Source organism: Biomphalaria glabrata, chromosome 1 (assembly GCF_947242115.1).
Source record: "Biomphalaria glabrata chromosome 1, xgBioGlab47.1, whole genome shotgun sequence".
Classification (NCBI taxonomy): Eukaryota; Metazoa; Mollusca; class Gastropoda; family Planorbidae; genus Biomphalaria; species Biomphalaria glabrata.
The window spans coordinates 79990107-80013427 of NC_074711.1; the positions used below are offsets into that span (position 1 = coordinate 79990107).

The 23321-nt window shown below is 36.8% G+C and overlaps 1 protein-coding gene, 1 long non-coding RNA gene and 1 other non-coding gene across 3 annotated transcripts in view; 2 read left to right on the top strand and 1 right to left on the bottom strand.

Moving 5' to 3' along the window:
- Positions 1-16613, top strand: part of LOC106053988 (growth hormone secretagogue receptor type 1-like) — a 92743-nt gene extending 76130 nt beyond the window's left edge. Inside the window, exon 3 of the mRNA XM_056017703.1 lies at positions 14117-16613. Within this exon, the coding sequence (XP_055873678.1) occupies positions 14117-14192 (76 nt within the window). The 3' untranslated portion in view covers positions 14193-16613. The remainder of the gene's footprint in view (positions 1-14116) is intronic.
- A 1007-nt stretch (positions 16614-17620) lies between these two features.
- On the top strand, positions 17621-22840 carry LOC129924058 (uncharacterized). The gene is made up of 2 exons (XR_008775976.1): positions 17621-18995; positions 19048-22840. It is a non-coding gene; the product is annotated as an uncharacterized LOC129924058 (long non-coding RNA).
- Positions 22841-22926: 86 nt separating this feature from the next.
- LOC129924322 (U6 spliceosomal RNA) lies at positions 22927-23027 on the bottom strand. The gene has a single exon (XR_008776306.1). It is a non-coding gene; the product is annotated as a U6 spliceosomal RNA (small nuclear RNA).
- Positions 23028-23321: the final 294 nt, after the last annotated feature.

Consider the following 23321-nt stretch of genomic DNA (forward strand, 5'->3'; position numbering starts at 1 on the left):
TCTCATGCATTAACAGTACAAGAAAAAAAAAGAGCTCTTGCAATAATTTTTCCTAGCATATGAAATCAGAAAGTTCCTTTTTCTTTATGTCTTTCTAAGAGTTTTTATTCGGTTGTCTTTTCTATTTGTAAGTTATGGTTCCGTATTTAATGTATTATAGCTACTTTATTTTTTAATCTTCAGTCCTGCAGTCTCTCTAACTGCACGTGAGTTCACTGTTACCTAAATGGCATTAACAGGAACGAGCTGTTTTTAACACACTCGAGACGACTATTTCTCGATTGCCTTTTAAAACGCCATAGGAAAACCTCATGAGAAACTATTCTCTACATTTATAATCATATATTTAACATGATGAAGAGAAAAGTAAAATAGAGTTGTCTAATTAAGACACTGTTAATTATTTCATGTGACATTAGACATCAATGATGTAATCAATTTTGTTTCTTTAAAGGAAAGACATAGTTACATGTCGGGGATTATAAAAGACATTCAGATCTATTGTAATACAATGTACTCCTCAAAAAAATTTTTAGTTTCAAACATTACCACATGACAAACAGACACAAAAATACACAAAAGTGTACAAAATAATGTCTTTTTGTATTTGCGTGGAGGATATAGGCCTAAATATATATATATAACATTGAGGTTTTTATTTAGGAAGATATCAGCATTATTCCCTTTTTGGCTTAATTAGTAAAATGTAAAATTGCTATCAAAAGGTTAATATTTGCCTTTATTACTGTTTATAGTCATAGAGTTGATAAAAAAAAAAGTCTGGATTAGAAAAGATTGCACTTGTTGTTTAGGAGTTCATTCTTAAAGTCAAAGACTGGATCTGATTGTGACTGGCTGGAGGCGGGCGAGTAAATCACACTTCAGACAGTGTCTCTCAAACGTTTGCTAGCAACATCCCTTAGAGTCTAGGTCTCGCGATGTCTTATGGGAAGAAGAGCTCAGGTCAACTAAAGTTCATTTACGTAGTAGTGGGGCAAAGAGACGCTGAAGTGTGAGACACATGCAAGGCAGACGTGTGACTGTCTTACTTTTGGGGGCTGTTTTCAAGCAAAACTACCTTTTTTTTTTACTTTTGACCTATCCCTTAGTCTATTGGACCGTTGGGGCAACATACAAGACTCGTCGACCGTCTTTCTCCAGTCCTCTCTGTCTTTCGCCTTAGTTAGAACCTCTTTCAATGGCAGGACCGTCTATTCTTTTATGTTGTCCTCCCATCGCTTTCTCTGTCTGCCTCTTCTTCTTTTTCCTGGTACTGTTCCCTGAAGAAAGGTCTTTGCGAGCCCCGAAGATCCTGTAATAAGCCCATAGGTTTTAAGCTTGCGTTTTTTTTTACCATAGTTCGCAGGTCATCATGGGGTCCAATCGCTGCAGTAATTCTGTCTCTAATTTCTTGGTTGGTGATGAGGTCTTTGAATGTGATACATTAATGACCGCATCAAAGCCAAATACATCAACACAAATATTGGTACGTTCCTGTATAAGATGTTTGACTGTTCTAAATTAAACTAGTACACAAACAAAAAGAATTGGTGAAGACTTATTAAAATTACTTCAAAAGAACGGAATTGATTTGGTGGAAGACATCTCGCATAAACAGCACGAGGGGCCCTATTGTCATGTTTCAAACATTGTTAAATTGATTCCCTTTCACTTGATTGATAATCAATTTTGAATTAATAACTAAAATGCAAATACAGTAATTATTTGGTAATCCTTGAGTTGTCGGGATCAAATTTGCAGTTTGAGAATGGTTGACTTAGGCTTAGCTCATTTCCAGGTGTACCTTAACTGTGGGTTCTTAAAAGAGACAACAAAAAAAGAAGAAAGGGTGTCGACAGAAAACATTTCTGAAGAAAAGAAAAATCTCTGGAGAATTAGGTTTCGTAGAAATTGAGAAGAAAGACAATATTTCATCTTCAGATATAAAATAAGGATTATAGAACCGTTGGACTCATTCCAAAAAGCAGAGGACCACTAGGACAGAATTGAAAACTTAAGTGTGGACAAAAATGAAGTATTTAAGTCATTCCTGGGGATAATTAGATGACCAAGAGAACTGATTAGTTTTGAGAGAAGAGTTCTCAGCCTGAGCATTAGAAAGAGAGAGAGAGAGAAAGGGGGGGGGGGGCAATGTTTACTCTTTTGTAGAAGTTTTTGTTTTAACGATAAATGGGTGAGACTTTGATATTCTTAACTTTATAACCTCGCTAAAATCTTAACACTTAATAATTTCCTTCATACATTTTAAATGAAGTTTTGTGTTGCACAAACTCATTGGCGGACCCCCGTTAGTGGCGCAGCTAGAGTATTTGATGCCTGGTGCGGCAGGGGAATAATACAGCACCGAATATGAGCTGGTGTCGTGGTTTACAATTTATTGCGATAACCTCCACCACTTAATAAATCCTTCGTTGGATTTAGTATTTGATCTTGTTGAGAAATGTTTGTACAGGAAGCAAAATAAGGATTTTTTTGTTTTTGGCGGGCAACACATCCGACTCTTTTCAAACCTTCTCTCCGTTTGGCATTTGTCGGAATAACCAAGTATTTGAAATCTTTCTCGCCTTTCCTTTTGCCTATTCTTTGATGACATTTCAAGATTAAAATTAACGAATTGTTTAATGATTAAAACCATCGTGTAAAACCAATGAACAATGAAGTAACAGAATGTACCACATGCTTCAGAGGAAAGTGTAAACACAGCTTGTAAATTTGAGTTTTGCTGGTCTACAGCTGACATTTCATTTAAGAAAGGACATAGGAGATCAACAAAGTAACAAAGTAACAAAATAAATAAATTTGTTTGTTGTTGTCGTGCGTACAATGTGTAGTTTTATTTACTGAGAATGTTTGTCACCAGCTTGATGCCCCTCACCAGTTGATGCCCAGTGCGGCCAGCACCACTGGCACATGGCTAGCTACGCCACTGGTACATGGCTAGCTACACCACTGGTACATTGCTAGCTACGCCACTGGTACATTGCTAGCTACACCACTGGTACATGGCTAGCTACGCCACTGGTACATTGCTAGCTACACCACTGGTACATGGCTAGCTACGCCACTGGTACATTGCTAGCTACACCACTGGTACATGGCTAGCTACGCCACTGGTACATTGCTAGCTACGCCACTGGTACATTGCTAGCTACACCACTGGTACATTGCTAGCTACGCCACTGGTACATTGCTAGCTACGCCACTGGTACATTGCTAGCTACGCCACTGGTACATTGCTAGCTACGCCACTGGTACATTGCTAGCTACGCCACTGGTACATTGCTAGCTACGCCACTGGTACATTGCTAGCTACACCACTGGTACATGGCTAGCTACGCCACTGGTACATTGCTAGCTACGCCACTGGTACATTGCTAGCTACGCCACTGGATCCCGTGGAACAGCCTTACTTATCTATTTATATCCCACACAAAACAACGGCTAAATAGCGCATGCGCACGGGTGACCATGAAATGAAAAATAATTTTCATCATCAGACTATGTAGACAACAAAATGAGAGTCTATGTCTCCGTACAGACCGTTCGAACTTCTCACACCTACTTTATCCAGTCTGTAAATAACACTACCGAATATAGGACAGAGATATAATAGAGATTGTGATAATAATGAATCCTAAATCGGATACTAACATACCAATTCCTGGTAGATGTTTTTAATACAGCGCAATGATGAGATACTTGGCTATGTAAAGTAACTTTATGTTTGCTCCAAAGAAAAAAAAAAGGTCGTGAAATGCTTAAGGTTGAGTGTAAGAAGTTTGTTAAGAACTACAAATAATTGAGAGTATTTATGATCCTATTTTTAGTAAATATGATAATCTTTTTTCAAGGGGAAAAAATATAAAATGTATTTCTTTCTTAGAGGTAAAAGTGAAGTCACCGATTCTTTAACTCCCATTCTAAAATAGCAAGTTAAATAAATAGTAATTTAATTATTTGCCATGTACCAAAATTTAGATAAAAGAGACATCCTCAATCAATGCTTAAGTCCCACAATAACTTTGTAGTGACTATAGTACTAAACTAAATAAGTTTGTTTTGTTATTGACTAGTAGAAACTGCTTAACATTCCAACGCTGCTTCATTTAGCGCGATTCAAGTTGTGTGATTCGATTATGGCCGTTAATTACGTTGACAGCCTAATTATAGTATTTTCTAACGGTTCTAGCTAGTAGTTCTAAGTCTTTCAGGTTCCACCTTGCTAGTTATATTTGTGTTCGTTCACGTACAACAGTTCCTGTTATCAACACTGCAAGGGTAATAGACTTTATGAATATCTTTCTAGTTCCAAACTGTCTAACTTGAATATGTCGATAGAAACAAAAGAGAATGTTGTTAATAACATATGCTTGTGAGAAATAGTGTTTAAAAGATTGATAACCGTTGTGGCATTAACTATCTAGAGAAAAAGTCTGTTGATAAGTGGGAGATTCTCATACATGGAAGATAACCCATACGTAGCAAAATATTTCGGTGTATCTGGTGTACAGATTAATGAAGTATTAATAAGCGAAGTATTTTATTAAAGGATATAACATTTTAGCTCACTTTTCAGCACTGTACAGTCACATTTGTAAACTCGTGTAGCACAAAATCATTTTTATTTCTTAGTTGGCAGCATCTTTTAATATGTCATCCTTGACATGGTTTAGTCTATCTATTTATTTCTAAATTTCGGATTTCTTCTATAGTAACACCACCCCATTTGTTCATATCTCTTTCTCTTTTCTACTAAATTTTAATGTTTAAAGTCTGCGAGTTTTATCTTATAAGGCAAACTGTAAACAAAGAACGGATTTGTTTTACTACAATGCTAAAAAAAATGCACACATAAAAAGTGTATGGGTTAATAAATGACAAAGTAGCAGAGGGAGAACGCTGCTCAGAACCCATGTCAGTGGAGGGGTTAGGTTGCAGCCCTATGCTCCCCGGGGGGTTCACAGGAATGAGTTAATCAAATAATAAAATACTTCGTTTATCAATACTTTCGTGTTTTAAACCATTCATGCTTGCAATTAGTGGATTGGATTTGTGGATTGACCTACATGTTTGAAAATGTCCAATATTCAACCAAAAAATAATAAAAACAAGAATGGCATTGCAATCTACAGAATGCATTAAAACAGAGCTTTTAAACTGGCGAGACCACAATATACATCTACGTGAATCAACCCTGTCAGTATCTCTAGAGGAAGTTATGTTTACGAAGTTACTATTTAGTTTTTATAGTTACATTAAATACTAACGAAAAATGAAACAATGTCTTAATGATTTTTACTTGATTTTACACAACTTGATTAAATTTTGAGAAAAATTGATCTTTTTAGTAGCTTTCACAATGAGTTAGTTTTATTCATAATTTTAGGTTACTATTTTTTTTTTTTATGTTTTAGCAATCTTTGGTGTGTTGTTTTTTTTCTCATGTTGTAAGAGAGAAAGTATTTAGTGGAGCTGTGTGAGACTTAGAGATCTATGTCCTTATTGTATGTGTCTCGCAGCGCAAAGTCATAAAATACAATGTTGATATTTCTCCACGTATGGTGCAACTTTGGAATGTCTGTTTTTTTTTTGCATTTTTGGACATGATCTGTGAACAAATTTCGTTCCTTTCAAGGTCCTCCATTGGCAGAAGGTCTTAGTGTCGCAGTTTGATTTTGTTCCTAATATGGTTAGAGTAATACTAATGGCAAAGTCTTCGATACTGAAGATTAAGGATAAGTGCAGTGTTTCACATGACTACCCAAACCCAGTTGCGACTTACATATTATTCCGCAACTCATGCAGACAACGCCGATGTCCACCGGCGGTCGATTTAAGTTTTCTTTCCGTCTTCTGTGCATGTCTTCAATAAGGGATTTAGTTTGGGTCTCAAATGTTTGTCCCGCGACCTTTGTGAGAGCTCTTCAACTGTCGCTTTCAGAGGCCATCTTTTGCCAGCTACTTTTCCCTATACCAGAGAGATCGAAATAAGATAAAATAAGATATAAGATCATTTTTATTGATCCAATCAAATGGAAATTCACAACCTCAGTGTAACTACTGTGCAATAACAATATAGATGCAAATACGAACAACATTCACACACGCAACTAATACACACTCACAACCAGCGCTTTATAAATTAGACTTCTATGTACTTCTCAATGACGACAGATGATCTTGTAACACTCTGACGCCTGAGTTGATCTTTATAGCGCATCTCACTTTAAGATTAATTAACAAACATTTATGAATCCAAACTGGATTTTAATGTACACAACTTTCCTTTTATTAATCCTTTTATTAATCTATCTCTCTGTCTATATTTTCATCTCCCCCCCCCCCTCTCTCTTTTTCTCTATCTCTCAATCTATTTAATAAACACACACACACACGCACCAACTTACTCATTCACACTCTCTCCTTCCCCTCCCCCTCTTTCTTTCCTCTCTATGCCTCGATCTTCTTTCACTCTATTACAGAAGAATTATTTCAATGTAACGACATGATACTCCTCCTCTCATTGACAGTGTATAGATCTACCAAGGGAAGTAACTGCCAGGGGAAATAATTCTCTACATTTCGTTTATTACACTTCAGTTGTATTCAATGGCTCTGTTGGTTGGTCTGGTGTAAACATGTTTTCATGCGCCTTGGTAACACGTTGAATTCCTCTCTCTCTCTGAACGTCATGCACTGACCTATGAACCCAAGTCACATTTTATCCATTCTTAAGTCAAGTAAGTAGAGGGCCCCTTTCAGACCTTACGATCTTATTACTAACTTTTTTTTTGCCGACTTTGTTCTAAGTAGTAACTATGTTTAATCTTTCAATCAGTGTTTCTCAAACTGTCATCCGTGACGCCCCTTACTCCAAAAAGAATAAATTAACGATATTGTTTTCCTCAGCCAGTTGGGGGGACTGGGGTGCTGTGTAGGTGCGTTTAGGGCCTAGGGGCATTCAGAAAGGCCACATCGACATGTGATTTTCTGCATTTTGAGCTGCATTCTTCTTAGGTCCAGTAGTACGCGAGCAAGCTACTCTGCCTCATCGTGGCGCTCGCGTGGAAACGGCCATTAGAGGAAGTGGTTAGGCTAAATGGGTAGCAACACAAGACACCCGTGGGGATGCCCACGGGTAGACGAGAGTCAACCTCTTGAACGGGCGGGGTTGTAAAAAAGTCCCCACAAAACTGTCACACATCCATGCGCTGTTCGTCAAAGGGACCGTTACATAAATGGCGGGTCCCGCACAGTTAGCTTGGTACATCGAAGGAAAATGGCAGAAGATCCCGGTGTATTCTCGGCCTTCGGCCGTGTCTAGCCCACGCGTTGGGGGCCAAATGCATCGGTCAACAGCAATGCTTTACATAGGCATTGTCTAGGGTCACTCCCAAACAGAACTGTGTTCACACAGTTTTTTTTTTTTTTTTTTTTACTGTTTGGCGTCCAAGCAGGTTTTGTTTTTTTTTTAAACTTAGGGCTCAAAGAGCCCTCGACTCAGGCCTTAGACATCAACAAGGTCCAGTAGTACAGTTTGTATAAGTCGCCAAACAAGTAGAATTAATATATATATAAGAGCTTATTTAATTAGTAAAAACCACAAAATCATTATTACTAAATTACATTATTTAATATAAATTCAAATCAACATACAGTCCTAGGTATTATATTTACATTAACGTTTATTTACATTTTTTTTTAACTCTAGTATCTTGCGACTCTTATTGTCTAATTTATTACACAAAGCTTACTTCTCTTTACCCTTTAAATTATGACTAATCGATCAAATAATTTGCCATTGTTAAAATTGATTCGTGTGCTTTGAGAGTAAGTTCAACTTAATACGAGACTGGGAAGTAGGGACAATAATCTGCACAAAATCAGTGCCAGGCAGAAGGCAAGTGTCAGTTGATATAAGCTTTAAAAACATTTTTTTTTTAATTCTTTAAAATAAAAAAGCTTATCTAACGGAAAGAAATCCGCAATGACAATTATATCTTAGTAATGTAGAGGTTATTTTCCTTATTCCATATAAACCGATATAGTTAATTACCAATAATTATTGGACTAGCCTGTTAATATTTTTTTAATTCATGTCTTCTATTGTACAATGAATGATTGTTTAATGTTTCAACTTAATCCGAGATTGGGTGTGAGAGAAATAACATGTACAATGTTTTTACCAGACAGACTGAGTGAGTTGATAGAAGCTTTGTGAAAAAAAAAGGTCGATCAAATTAGGTCAAAGAAAGAGTCAACATTGACATAAATATAAATAAAATGCGTGATACACACGAGTTACACATGTAAACTCATACCTTATAAATATATTGATTATTTATCCATTTCAATGTACATCTGTGTGTGTGTGTGTAGAGGGCTAATATGGTAATCTAAAACTATTTTGGCAATAAAATATATATTATAAAATAATTATGCTGTTTTAGATTTACAATATATATGAGTCAAGCTGTTGCTATATTGAGTCCGTATGTAAATTTAGTTATCTATTATAGATGTTTTATACTTATGAAACGAATGTGTAGCATTCCAATTGTAGAGGCCACAATAGCTGAGCACAACAGGTGTAGCGGGGGATGAACAGGTGAATAGCTTCAAAAAAAAAAAAAAAACGATAACATAGCTGATGGTGTCCGTTAGTATCATTTGATCCAAAGATCTGGCCTAGCTTAGAGACACTGCCCTCGCGTATTCGCAGAAGAAAAAAAAGCAAAATATAAACATTACTATTTAAAAACATGTATTTAAGAGAAAGAAGTGCCAATAACTGTCATATATAGAAATACCGCAGGGTTTATCTCCCTTTTCTATATAGAATAATTCTGATTAATAGACACGAATTAATTAACTAATAAGTTGATTTTTTTTTAATTGATTCATGTTTTATCATCGACAACAAATCCTTGTGTAACGTCTCAACTCGAGCCTAGAATGGTAATGAGGAGAGATAAGATGGAGAAGATGTATACTAGAAGACAGAGTGATAGAAGCTTGAGAAACACAAATAAATATGTGTTGAGCAATAGCCTCTTAAGAAATGGCTAACCCAATGGTGCCTATGAGCTAATCCAGTGGCGTAGCTAGCCATGTGCGAGTGATGAGGGGTAATGAGGGGCATCAAACTAAGAATAAGTTTTCTCAATAAAATCAACACATTGTACGTAGATGAACAAAGGCAAAATACTGAATTTGAAATGTTCACTAGAAATTAATTTACTTTGCTAATTTTGTTAATCTACTAAGCTCTTTCTTAAATTAAACATAAGCTGTTAACCAGGTTGAATCAAGTTGACTAGATTTGTTTACATTTCTGAAAGCAACGCACCTTTTACACGCCCACTTTTTTTTCTGGGGCACATTTTGTTACTTCATTGTTCAGTACGCAGGTTTCATCTAGATCTAGAGCTTGTAAGTAAATACCTTAGACTCTAAAATAGCAGGATCTGGCACTTCATGGGCATCGCGAACAAGTTGAAGAACTGACAAGGACAAAATCTAGGTCATTTCAAGGGGGTTGTGGAATTACTATTTAAGTACGATCCATTCCTGAGACTACATGTGCTTCGAACTAAACTGAGTTACAGAAGAAATACGTACACGTCTCCACAAATACAAAACGAACTTATTGTAATATTGGATGATGAGACAAATATTTTTTCGATTTTATTTTGACAGTTCACCTGACATCACAAAACTACATCAATTTTTTGCAAATGTTGATGTTAAGTTGTCATGGATAATGACAGGATATAGATTCTGTAGTCTTTCATTGACATTATCTTAACTCATTATCTGCTCGAACCATTCTAGAGTTGGCTGGAATTCGGTCTAAAGCTGAAATCTATTCAGTAACATTTTTCGGTACACTGGACCGTTTACACAGATTTTTATCGACTTCAGCACACCGCTAGGACGTCCTCAACCAAATAACTGAAACTTGACTTCAGCACACCGCTAGGACGTCCTCAACCAAATAACTGAAACTTGACTTCAGCACACCGCTAGGACGTCCTCAACCAAATAACTGAAACTTGACTTAAGCGCTTGGTTAAAACGCGCTGGTCGAAAAAAAAAAGTCATTTCGATGTTTTATTTCGTTTTGTTTTAGATAAGGAGGGGGGGCATCACGCACTGGGCATCATATACCCTAGCTACGCCACTGAGCTAATCCAATGTTGCGTATGAGCTAACCCAATGTGGCATATGAGCTAATCCAATGTTGCATATGAGCTAACCCAATAATGCTCATGAGCTAATCTAATGTTGCCTATGCGCTAACCCAATGTTGCCTATGCGCTAACCCAATAATGCCTATGAGCTAACTCAATAATGCCTATGAGCTAACCCAATGATGCCTATGAGCTAACCCAATGATGCCTATGCGCTAACTCAATAATGCCTATGAGCTAACCCAATAATGCCTATGAGCTAACCCAATAATGCCTATGAGCTAACTCAATAATGCCTATGAGCTAACCCAATGATGCCTATGCGCTAACTCAATAATGCCTATGAGCTAACTCAATAATGCCTATGAGCTAACCCAATGATGCCTATGAGCTAATCCAATGTTGCCTATGAGCTAACTCAATAATGCCTATGAGCTAACCCAATGATGCCTATTAGCTAATCCAATGTTGCCTATGAGCTAACCCAATAATGCCTATGAGCTAACTCAATAATACCTATGAGCTAACCCAATAATGCCTATGAGCTAATCCAATGTTGCCTATGAGCTAATCCAATGTTGCCTATGAGCTAACCCAATAATGCCTATGAGCTAACTCAATAATACCTATGAGCTAACCCAATAATGCCTATGAGCTAATCCAATGTTGCCTATGAGCTAATCCAATGTTGCCTATGAGCTAACCCAATAATGCCTATGAGCTAACCCAATAATGCCTATGAGCTAACTCAATAATGCCTATGAGCTAACTCAATAATGCCTATGAGCTAACCCAATGATGCCTATGAGCTAACCCAATGATGCCTATGAGCTAATCCAATGTTGCCTATAAGCTAATTCAATAATGCCTATGAAGTAATCCAATGTTACCTATGAGCTAACTCAATAATGCCTATAAGCTAACTCAATAATGCCTATAAGCTACCTCAATAATGCCTATGAAGTAATCCCATGTAATGCCTATAAGCTCTCTCAATAATGCCTATGAGCTAATCCAATATAATGCCTATAAGCTAACTCAATAATGCCTATGAAGTAATCCAATGTTACCTATAAGCTAACTCAATAATGCCTATGAAGTAATCCAATGTTACCTATAAGCTAACTCAATAATGCCTATGAAGTAATCCAATGTTACCTATAAGCTAACTCAATAATGCCTATGAAGTAATCCAATGTTACCTATAAGCTAACTCAATAAGGCCTATGAAGTAATCCAATGTAGCCTATAATCTAACTCAATAATGCCTATGAAGTAATCCAATGTTAACTATAAGCTAACTCAATAATGCCTATGAAGTAATCCAATGTTACCTATAAGCTAACTCAATAAGGCCTATGAAGTAATCCAATGTTACCTATAAGCTAACTCAATAATGCCTATGAAGTAATCCAATGTTACCTATAAGCTAACTCAATAAGGCCTATGAAGTAATCCAATGTTACCTATAAGCTAACTCAATAATGCCTATGAAGTAATCCAATGTTACCTATAAGCTAACTCAATAAGGCCTATGAAGTAATCCAATGTAGCCTATAATCTAACTCAATAATGCCTATGAAGTAATCCAATGTTACCTATAAGCTAACTCAATAATGCCTATGAAGTAATCCAATGTTACCTATAAGCTAACTCAATAAGGCCTAAGAAGTAATCCAATGTAGCCTATAATCTAACTCAATAATGCCTATGAAGTAATCCAATGTAGACTATAAACTAATCCAAACGGTGCCTAACATCCCTCGTCCCTGATTAGTTTGTGACAGGCTTCATCCTATCCCAACTTAATATCTTTTGAAGACAACTTCTTCTTTATCGAGCTGGTGATTCTTGGACAGATCGATTATTTTGATCTTAAAATCTAAAGAATGCTAGGTTTAAAAATGGAAAACTTTCTTTGTCCCGCCCACTCCCCCCCCCCTCCATAAACCCCACGAAAAAGGTTACTTACATGTATAAATCCAATACTAATAATAAGGCTTATCTTCGATTCCAAAGATTAATATTAATGAGGAATGGAGAATTTTCGAGGCTACGCAGCTCCAACTGTGACCTACATATTTTGCCACTTCCAAGGCAAGCATAATCATTGTCCACCGGTTGTCGATTAAGATTTTCTTTTCCCAGTCTACGTCCGTCCTCTGCAGTGGATTTCTTTTTACTACAGACTGTCAAATGTGAAGCTACATAAACAAGACATGATGGCATTAAAAGATAGTAATGTAGACTAGAAAACTGCATCTAGAGATATGGTATAGAAAGTTCTAATGTACTGATAGGCCAGTACATATACATGCCTATTATAGCGAGACCAATCGGTACAGAAGGCCTAAACACTGACCAGCGACGTCGCCACCTATGGGCAGCTTAGACCAATAGTTGCACCTGACCTCGACTATATTCCTCTCCTGCCTCTCCGCTCTCCCCCCCCCCCCCCCCACACTAACCTCGCCTAATAAAATCTTGCTAGATTTATTATCCTGCAGTAAAAACTGTCAGGGTTCCCACTTTATAACGGAGGTCATTTGTTTCTAGATCATTCCTAAGAGATTCATTGGCCAACCAGAAAATATAACTGTGACACGCAGCAGAAACAACTGCAAAAAAACAACAACATATATATCTTTCAACATGTGACAGTGGAAAGCAGACGAGCTGAATAAAGTAGTTTTATGTTTCGTTACAAGCTGATCAAAGAAACAAGAAAATATAAAACGGAGCTTCTGTTAAGAGCCAGTTGTCTCAGTTGGTTAAATCAGTTGTATTTAAATTTAAAACATGGCAAAGAAAATAAAAACGTCCTTTAACTGACAGTAAAATTGCCTTTTAAATTATTTTTTTTTCTTAATGTTTCCATTTTTTTAAATACACCATTTTGATACGCCCGTAAAAAAGTGAAACGAACGAAAATTTATTCTCTGGCACTGGCACGACCGAGCTTCGTTAAAGAGAAACAAAATTCATTTTAGTCTCTTTATCAATGTCAACTGAGGAATTTTCTGGTGATATGGGAGGTCTGAAGCCTGTACTGCCATCTGACAGGCAATGATAATCTTTTTAGAAATGTTATTATTATTATTATTTTTATTGAAAGGATAATATGCAATGGTAACAGGTTTCCAAGAAATGATAAAAACTGACCCATAAATAATATAATTACTTTAGTTCTTGTGTGCTTTTAATTAATGTGATACATGTGTTTAACAGACATCTAAGCCATGTTAAGGTTATTTCAAATAATCTTTGGCATTTATATATATATATTTCTAAGGGGTCAATTTGTATTGTCACATGTAATAACGGTAACAAAGGCAGCTGTTCTAGTTAATATCAGGTAAGTTAACTCATCACACCTACGCAACTATGTCATAATCTCGGCGTGACATAGTGTTCACTGAGGTCTATATATCGTACTCATCTTTTTTCCAGCCATCATTTCATTCTCCATAGTAAAAAAAAAAAAAAGAAAAAAAAAGGCTTCCCTTTCAGACCTTGAAATCTAAAGGGCAGATGATGTTAAGGTCGTCCGTTTCCTTGGCCAACGGTTCACGAGCAGTGTTTCATGTGGCCAGCACAATGACCAACCAACTTTACTAAAGTTTTAATACCCATTAGAGTTTGCTGGACTCAGGGACGCCCAAAGAATCCCGAAATTCAAAATCCCAGTCTTCACAGAGATTTGAAGCTAGGACTCCAGGTGCGGAACCCAAGCGCTTAACCACTCAGCTACCGCGCCCCCTTTAGCAGAGATAAAGTCTCTACTTAACATACACAACTAGATTAATCCATTTTATGGGGAAAAAAATGTAAAAAGCCTTAAAATTTTGTAGCCTTTTTTTTTTTTAAACTAATAGTTCTGTTTTTTTTTTCTTCATGTTTAGATCATTGCAGTATCGAAATCAGTTCAATCGCATGTCTCTTTTAACGGCTGGAAGTACAAGACCTACAGCTGTGTGACCTAATCAAGACCTAAAGCTGTGTGACCTAATCAAGATATACAACTATGTGACCCAATCAAGACCTGCAGCTGTGAGACTTAATGCACTCAGCTTATTTAAATGCAACTTTAGAAACTTTAAATTGAACTAAAAAAAATCGCATGCTATCCAACGAAATAAACACTATCTCTACAAACTTTACAACAGTTCACAGAACTGTCCCTTTTAATACGACAACTGTAGAAAAGCTAGATCTATCTCTGTAAATGCTACAACAGTTGTGGAACTAGTAGTGCTGTGTAAACACTACAGCTGTGGAGGAACTACATCTTTCTCTGTAAACACTACAGCTGTGGAGGAACTACATCTTTCCCTGTAAACACTACAGCTGTGGAGGAACTACATCTTTCTCTGTAAACACTACAGCTGTGGAGGAACTACATCTTTCTCTGTAAACACTACAGCTGTGGAGGAACTACATCTTTCTCTGTAAACACTACAGCTGTGGAGGAACTACATCTTTCTCTGTAAACACTACAACTGTGGAGGAACTACATCTTTCTCTGTAAACACTACAGCTGTGGAGGATGAATGAAGATGTGATTGATTATTATGAAGACAATGATCTTGCTGATTATATAAAGCAATACCATGACCTTTTTTTTTTCTATTTTATCTTTTGGGGATTCAAACCAACACGTAAACTTAACGTTGCCATGGACACCGACGAACAAAATTCAAAGAGCACATTGACTGTCTACGAACTTAAAACAAACTTTGATAAATATCTCACCATGCTTCGACGAACTTTGACCAACGTTACCCAGCAGTCCCGCTGAAGTCTCGACGTCACTAGCTTCTTTGTTACTTCAGGCCAGACCAACGGTTATAGTAGGCCTCAACACTGACCTGTGACGTTGCAAATTGTGGGCAGTGGAGACCAACATGTCTTTACCACGTCATACAAAAAATAAAGATAATTTTAATGACACACCTTTATATTTCTATTCATAGTGTGTCACTTGCTGTGTCTCGACTGAAACTCAGCACGATTTATGATATGTTGCTGTATCCGTAAATGCGATCCTTTGAGTTAGTCCATATTTTATCTCAGTGTTGGGCGTATTCTTTTGACATAATTTTTTCTTGTTCGATGATTCCATCTGTACAAATGGCGCATGAATTTAAAGCTGTAAGACAAGTGTCTAGAACATGATACTACTGCGTAGGTCTATAGCCGTGAAAGCAAAGCCAATGAAACCATACATCAATGGAAAGATGATGTGAATTCGATATACGGATAATTGTGTGTGTGTGTTATTTTGAATTTTTTTTTTCCAAAAACAATTCTAGCAATGAAATAATCTCTGTGTACCCTCTTTGCGTTATATTCAGATCAAGAAATGGACAGAAAGTATTAGAGTGGATTTGAAAGTAGTACATATTTTTGTTTCTATCTTGGGAGCTGACACGATAGTGTGGATTTGAAAATTGTAAATATTTCCTTTCTATCTTAAGAGATGACACGAATGCAATTTGGACATTACCGTGAGTGCCTTTTTTTACAGCAAGAAGAAGACATTGCATGTGTGATGTATCTTATAAAATACAGACGTTACTTCAAATAAGAAGATGACTACGTCCTACGCATCACGCGTCTAGTCAAACATATACATGATGCAGATTACAAATACAACTTAGCACAAGAGGAAAAAAATATGTATTTGTATTTTGTGTGACCTAGTTTTAATTCTATTTTTTCTAAAGTCCTTTTTTTTGTCTTATTATTCCCAGATGTCCTCATTTGAAAAGTGCATTCAATACAGACCGAAAAAAAAAAAAACAATACAAAAAAAACAACAACTACTTATACGGGGCACTCCCCTTTAGGTTGGGTATACTCCTATGAAGCCTATTATTAGAACATTAATTAAGGAAAACATTACATGAGGGCATTTATGTCCAACCCACATACCGCGGAACAACAGATGGTGGTTCAGGTGGTTCCTTACTGACCACACAAGAAACAATCAGCAGACAGATACTGAACTGACAGATGTTGCCTTTGTTTGTATCAGCTAGAAAGAGGATAAATATTGAAAGTTACAATAGTGCTCAGTAATAACACAAAGTATAAGGAACTTTAAAAAATTCAACACAGTATGCAAGGAACATGTGCAAATCCGACACACAAAATGTAAGGGACATGTCTAAATCCGACACACAAAATGTAACGAACATGTCTAAATCCAACACACAAAATGTAAGGAAAATGTCTGAATCCAACACACAAAATGTAACGAACATGTCTAAATCCGACACACAAAATGTAAGGAAAATGTCTAAATCCAACACACAAAATGTAAGGAACATGTCTAAATCCAACACACAAAATGTAAGGAACATGTCTAAATCCAACACACAAAATGTAAGGAACATGTCTAAATCCAACACATAAAATGTAAGGAACATGTCTAAATCCAACACACAAAATGTAAGGAACATGTCTAAATCCAACACATAAAATGTAAGGAACATTTCTAAATCCAACACACAAAATGTAAGGAACATGTCTAAATCCAACACATAAAATGTAAGGAACATGTCTAAATCCAACACATAAAATGTAAGGAACATGCCTAAATCCAACACATAAAATGTAAGGAACATGTCTAAATCCAACACATAAAATGTAAGGAACATGCCTAAATCCAACACATAAAATGTAAGGGACATGTCTAAATCCAACACATAAAATGTAAGGAACATGTCTAAATCCGACACACAAAATGTAAGGGACATGCCTAAATCCAACACATAAAATGTAAGGAACATGTCTAAATCCAACACACAAAATGTAAGGAACATGCCTAAATCCAACACACAAAATGTAAGGAACATGCCTAAATCCAACACATAAAATGTAAGGAACATGTCTAAATCCAACACATAAAATGTAAGGAACATGCCTAAATCCAACACACAAAATGTAAGGAACATGTCTAAATCCGACACACAAAATGTAAGGAACATGTCTAAATCCGACACACAAAATGTAAGGAACATGTCTAAATCCAACACACAAAATGTAAGGAACATGCCTAAATCCAACACATAAAATGTAAGGAACATGTCTAAATCCAACACATAAAATGTAAGGAACATGTCTAAATCCAACACATAAAATGTAAGGAACATGCCTAAATCCAACACACAAAATGTAAGGAACATGTCTAAATCCGACACACAAAATGTAAGGAACATGTCTAAATCCGACACACAAAATGTAAGGAACATGTCTAAATCCAACACACAAAATGTAAGGAACATGCCTAAATCCAACACATAAAATGTAAGGAACATGTCTAAATCCAACACACAAAATGTAAGGAACATGTCTAAATCCAACACATAAAATGTAAGGAACATGTCTAAATCCAACACACAAAATGTAAGGGACATGCCTAAATCCAACACATAAAATGTAAGGGACATGTCTAAATCCAACACACAAAATGTAAGGAACATGCCTAAATCCAACACACAAAATGTAAGGAACATGTCTAAATCCAACACACAAAATGTAAGGGACATGCCTAAATCCAACACATAAAATGTAAGGGACATGTCTAAATCCAACACACAAAATGTAAGGAACATGCCTAAATCCGACACACAAAATGTAAGGAACATGTCTAAATCCAACACACAAAATGTAAGGGACATGCCTAAATCCAACACACAAACTGTAAGGGACATGTCTAAATCCAACACAAAAAATGTAAGGAACATGCCTAAATCCAACACACAAAATGTAAGGAACATGTCTAAATCCAACACACAAAATGTAAGGGACATGCCTAAATCCAACACATAAAATGTAAGGGACATTGTGACAGGTGGGGGGAATGTGACGTGTGTTTGGCTCGTTTAATGTCTAGGGGATGATTATTTTTAATGCTATCACACCCCCACTTATCAGCATATGAATCGGGAGCAGACACGCAACGAGACAAAGCAATGAAAGATAGATACAAAAGTTAAAATAAAGGAAATTTATTTACATAAATATACATATAACAATAAAAGGGGGATGGTTTGCATCTATCTCTAATATATTCTATGTTTAATCATCACTCTTGCACATAATAAGAGAGTATGTCACTTTGTCCTCTAACTTAGCTGGTTGTCCTGTTGATGTCGCAGCTGGCTGTGTCCTGGCTTGAGGTTCTGCAGCTGGAGGTGGCGCTCTAGCGGATAGAGGGACGCCGGCGATATAGTTCTTGTGGAGTCTCAGTCCCAAGTTCCAGTATCTGTAGTGGGCACAGTATGGCGGGTGGCCGGATACCGTGGGCACAAGGTTACTGCGGGCAGAGCTGATCTGCCGTGGGCAGTGTAGGTAACAGGATATGTCCAGTGAGTTGCAGAGGGTTGGCGTAGCTATGACGTCTCGCACAGATCTCTATAGGGACGTCGCGCCTAATAGCTTGACATGTGGGCTGTCGAATAGGCGGGCAATGCCGATAGCGCCAAGTAGTAGAGTTGAGTAGATCTCCGTAGGCGGTAGATGATGCTCAATAGGAAAGTGCAGTGCTGAATAGCACTAAGCACATAGATAGGCCAGTAGGCAAATAGGCGATAGGTGATTCTTGATAGCAAATACAGTGCTGAATAGCACTAGCATCTAAATAGGCCAGTAGGCAAATAGGCAGGTAAGTGATCCGATAAATAGGCAGCAGATGATTCTCGATAGCAAATAAATAGGCAATAGTTGAGTGGCGTCGAGTAGACACTGAACAGCAAATAGCAAATAAATAGGCAGGTCTCAGTAGGACAGTGCAGTGCTGGATAGCACTCAGCACATAAATAGGCAGACACCTGAGGGAGGCTGCGGATAAATAAAGACAAGTTAGGACATGTCTCTTATGCATCTTATCGATGCCCTCGACTGAGGTGCATTCGTCAGATTGGTAAAATTGCTTTAGAGCATAAAGGGGAGATGATGACAAATGGGATTTGGAGAATAGATGGCAGATAGTGGCAATATAGAAAATGTACATAAAAGGGGAAATAATAATATAAGAATGTACATAGAAGGGGAAATAATAGTCTCAAATAAACAACACAGGTGGATAGAGAAAGAAAAGGGGGGGGGGGGTGAGTTGGGCGGTGGTCAGCGATCGAGACGCTTTGTTTGCACATGACCGTGGGTCGAGAACAATGGAGCGTGCTTGAATGTCCCTTCAAGCGGCGCAACTCTCCTTAGAGTAAAATGACTACAGGGGAGACAAATCCTTACACACAAAAAGGGGGGGGGGATAATTCATATCTCTTCACTAGACGCAGTATCAGTGCGCTAGTAAAATTATCAAGGCGACCAGCCGAGATAAAGGAAATAAAATAAGATGTACAAATAAATACAAGGTTGCATCAATGATCAATTGAGCAACGTAGCATTAATAGATTAATGCAATACTAAAATATATACATAGCACATGTTTATGTTTTCTACTTACGCCAGTGAGAAATACACAATGCACTAATTAAATATAAATGAACTAAGCAAAATACACATGATAAAATCCAATGGAAATATACACAGAGTAATTAAGATGGAACTTGTGATTAAGTTCGGCTTACCACCAGGTATTCCTCTAGGAGGGAGAATAAATGATATAGTCCAGACTCGATCGACAGCGATAGAGGAGTGAAAGGGTCTGGCTTGATTTGAATCTACTTATATATGCCTGGGAAATGTGGGCGGACACAGGAAACGTCCTAGGCTAAGAATTTAGCTTACACGTGGGTGAAGTCCGACAAGCGACGCACCTTGGTGTATCACGCGGTATGTTGACCAGGGTAATCTCTTAGATCAAAGAGAGACGTGAGAGAAAGGGGGGGGGGGGAGGATTAGCTTGCATTCAAACCAAGGTGGGGTCAACCGCGACCGTCCTTCAGACATCCGGCGGGCAAGACAAAAGAGATTGTGTGTCTACCTTTCCCCGATCAAGGGCAGATAAATGAAAGGACGCGCCTTCGCTATCTCCAATGTGGTCAACTAAGTCTAGCCTGGAGAGAGGAAAGGTGGGGCGGGTGAAGAAATTGGAGGTAGGATGGGGAAATAATTAAAATAAATAAATAAATAATGAAAAATAATAATTAATGCTGTGATAATTTAGAGTGACTCTGACAGCGAGTTTTTGACTTGTCACAGACATGTCTAAATCCAACACACAAAATGTAAGGAACATGCCTAAATCCAACACACAAAATGTAAGGAACATGTCTAAATCCAACACACAAAATGTAAGGGACATGCCTAAATCCAACACATAAAATGTAAGGGACATGTCTAAATCCAACACACAAAATGTAAGGAACATGCCTAAATCCGACACACAAAATGTAAGGAACATGTCTAAATCCAACACACAAAATGTAAGGGACATGTCTAAATCCAACACACAAAATGTAAGGAACATGCCTAAATCCGACACACAAAATGTAAGGAACATGCCTAAATCCAACACATAAAATGTAAGGGACATGTCTAAATCCAACACACAAAATGTAAGGAACATGCCTAAATCCAACACACAAAATGTAAGGGACATGCCTAAATCCAACACACAAAATGTAAGGGACATGTCTAAATCCAACACACAAAATGTAAGGAACATGCCTAAATCCGACACACAAAATGTAAGGAACATGTCTAAATCCAACACATAAAATGTAAGGAACATGCCTAAATCCAACACATAAAATGTAAGGGACATGTCTAAATCCAACACACAAAATGTAAGGGACATGTCTAAATCCAACACACAAAATGTAAGGGACATGTCTAAATCCAACACATAAAATGTAAGGGACATGTCTAAATCCAACACACAAAATGTAAGGGACATGCCTAAATCCAACACATAAAATGTAAGGGACATGTCTAAATCCAACACACAAAATGTAAGGAACATGCCTAAATCCGACACACAAAATGTAAGGAACATGTCTAAATCCAACACACAAAATGTAAGGGACATGCCTAAATCCAACACACAAACTGTAAGGGACATGTCTAAATCCAACACACAAAATGTAAGGAACATGCCTAAATCCAACACACAAAATGTAAGGGACATGCCTAAATCCAACACACAAAATGTAAGGGACATGTCTAAATCCAACACACAAAATGTAAGGAACATGCCTAAATCCGACACACAAAATGTAAGGAACATGTCTAAATCCAACACATAAAATGTAAGGAACATGCCTAAATCCAACACACAAAATGTAAGGGACATGTCTAAATCCAACACACAAAATGTAAGGAACATGTCTAAATCCAACACACAAAATGTAAGGGACATGTCTAAATCCAACACATAAAATGTAAGGAACATGTCTAAATCCAACACACAAAATGTAAGGAACATGTCTAAATCCAACACACAAAATGTAAGGAACATGTCTAAATCCAACACACAAAATGTAAGGAACATGTCTAAATCCAACACACAAAATGTAAGGAACATGTCTAAATCCAACACACAAAATGTAAGGAACATGTCTAAATCCAACACACAAAATGTAAGGAACATGTCTAAATCCAACACACAAAAAGTAAGAAGGTGAGAATCCCACTCGTTTGTTGACAGAAGACATTATGAGATGCCGAGCAGGGTTACCAACGAAGTACCTTATAGGAAAATGCTGTAGCTACATTAGGAAAATGCTGTAGCTACATTAGGAAAATGCTGTAGCTACATTAGGAAAATGCTGTAGCTACATTAGTTTTCGTGTAGGATGAACTGTCCAGTATTTTTCTTTTCGACTAAGACACACCCCCTTCACAAATGCTCCCCTTTTTCTCCACAGGCGAAAATTAAAAAAAAAAAACTTTAAAAAAAAAAAAATCCCCAGTTATGTACATACACACGTTGTTACACAATAAAAATAAAAAAATAAAATTTAGTTTGCAATATATAAAAAAGAGAGAAAATAAAAAGTTTGTCTAAATGTTTTGAGTTTGTTTTTAACTTACCAGATATGAGTTCTATAAGATATTGTAGATACGACAACACATGCCAATACCTCATCGTATAGACTATAACAGGCTATATTCAGAACAGTAGATAAATAACTTCAGGGGACGTGATGGATGAGTGATAAAGCACAAGGCTTCTTGGGCTCGAATATCGCTGAAGAATGGGATTTTGTCATTTTGGCATTTTTTAGGACGTCTATGTCATGGGTACCTGGAAAAGGAAAGGCGGCTTGCGAACGAGACGGAGAGTTGTTACAAAGGACACGGACTACACATTTGAGACCAATAGAAAATCGACTGCCGAGGACGACGTAGACGGCGAAAGGACAACCTGGATAGTTATGTCTCTGCAATAGGTCGCTTTGTATAATCTTGACAGCGAAGCCATTTGAAATACTAATCTCATCATTAATCTATTTTTTTAATGAGTTAAAAAGGAGTTAAATAGTTAAACCAAATTACATGTACTTCTATCAATGTCTGTATAATTATCCGTTAGAAATAGCCTACTCAAAAGATTGATGGTAATCCTTTTCCGAATGTGTTTTTTTGATTTTTTTTTTCCTTTTTCTTTTAATTCACTTTCCAAAAGATTACATTGCAAAAAAAAAACAAAACTAATTTCATGGTATCACAACAACAAATGTACAAACTTTGTTCAGAAATTTTTCATAGTTCTTGCTTCTATTTGATTATCATTTAAAAAAATATGGATCCCTTCACGAATTGGCGTGTCATGTCTGTCCAGAGGCCACGCTAATCTTCTCTATATTGTTCCATTTTAGTGTACGTAAATTAATTTAGTTAAATAGCCTTCTTTTTTTTTTAAAGGAAACCTCAGAATTTGCGCTATTCAGTTTTAGCTTTATCATCATAGGAATCCTTGGGCTTTATGCCTCTTTTCTTTGCCTCTTTTTTGGGCTTTATATGCCTCTTTTATGGGCCATCTTGCCTCTTTTGTGGGCTTTTTTTTTTTTTTTTTTTTTTTTAAATATGTTTTTATTTGTAAGTTATCATAATTCACAAGTATTAAATCATAAACAATTGAAAAGTGATTAACCTAAAAATATAATAACAGTAATAGAAATATTTTTTAAT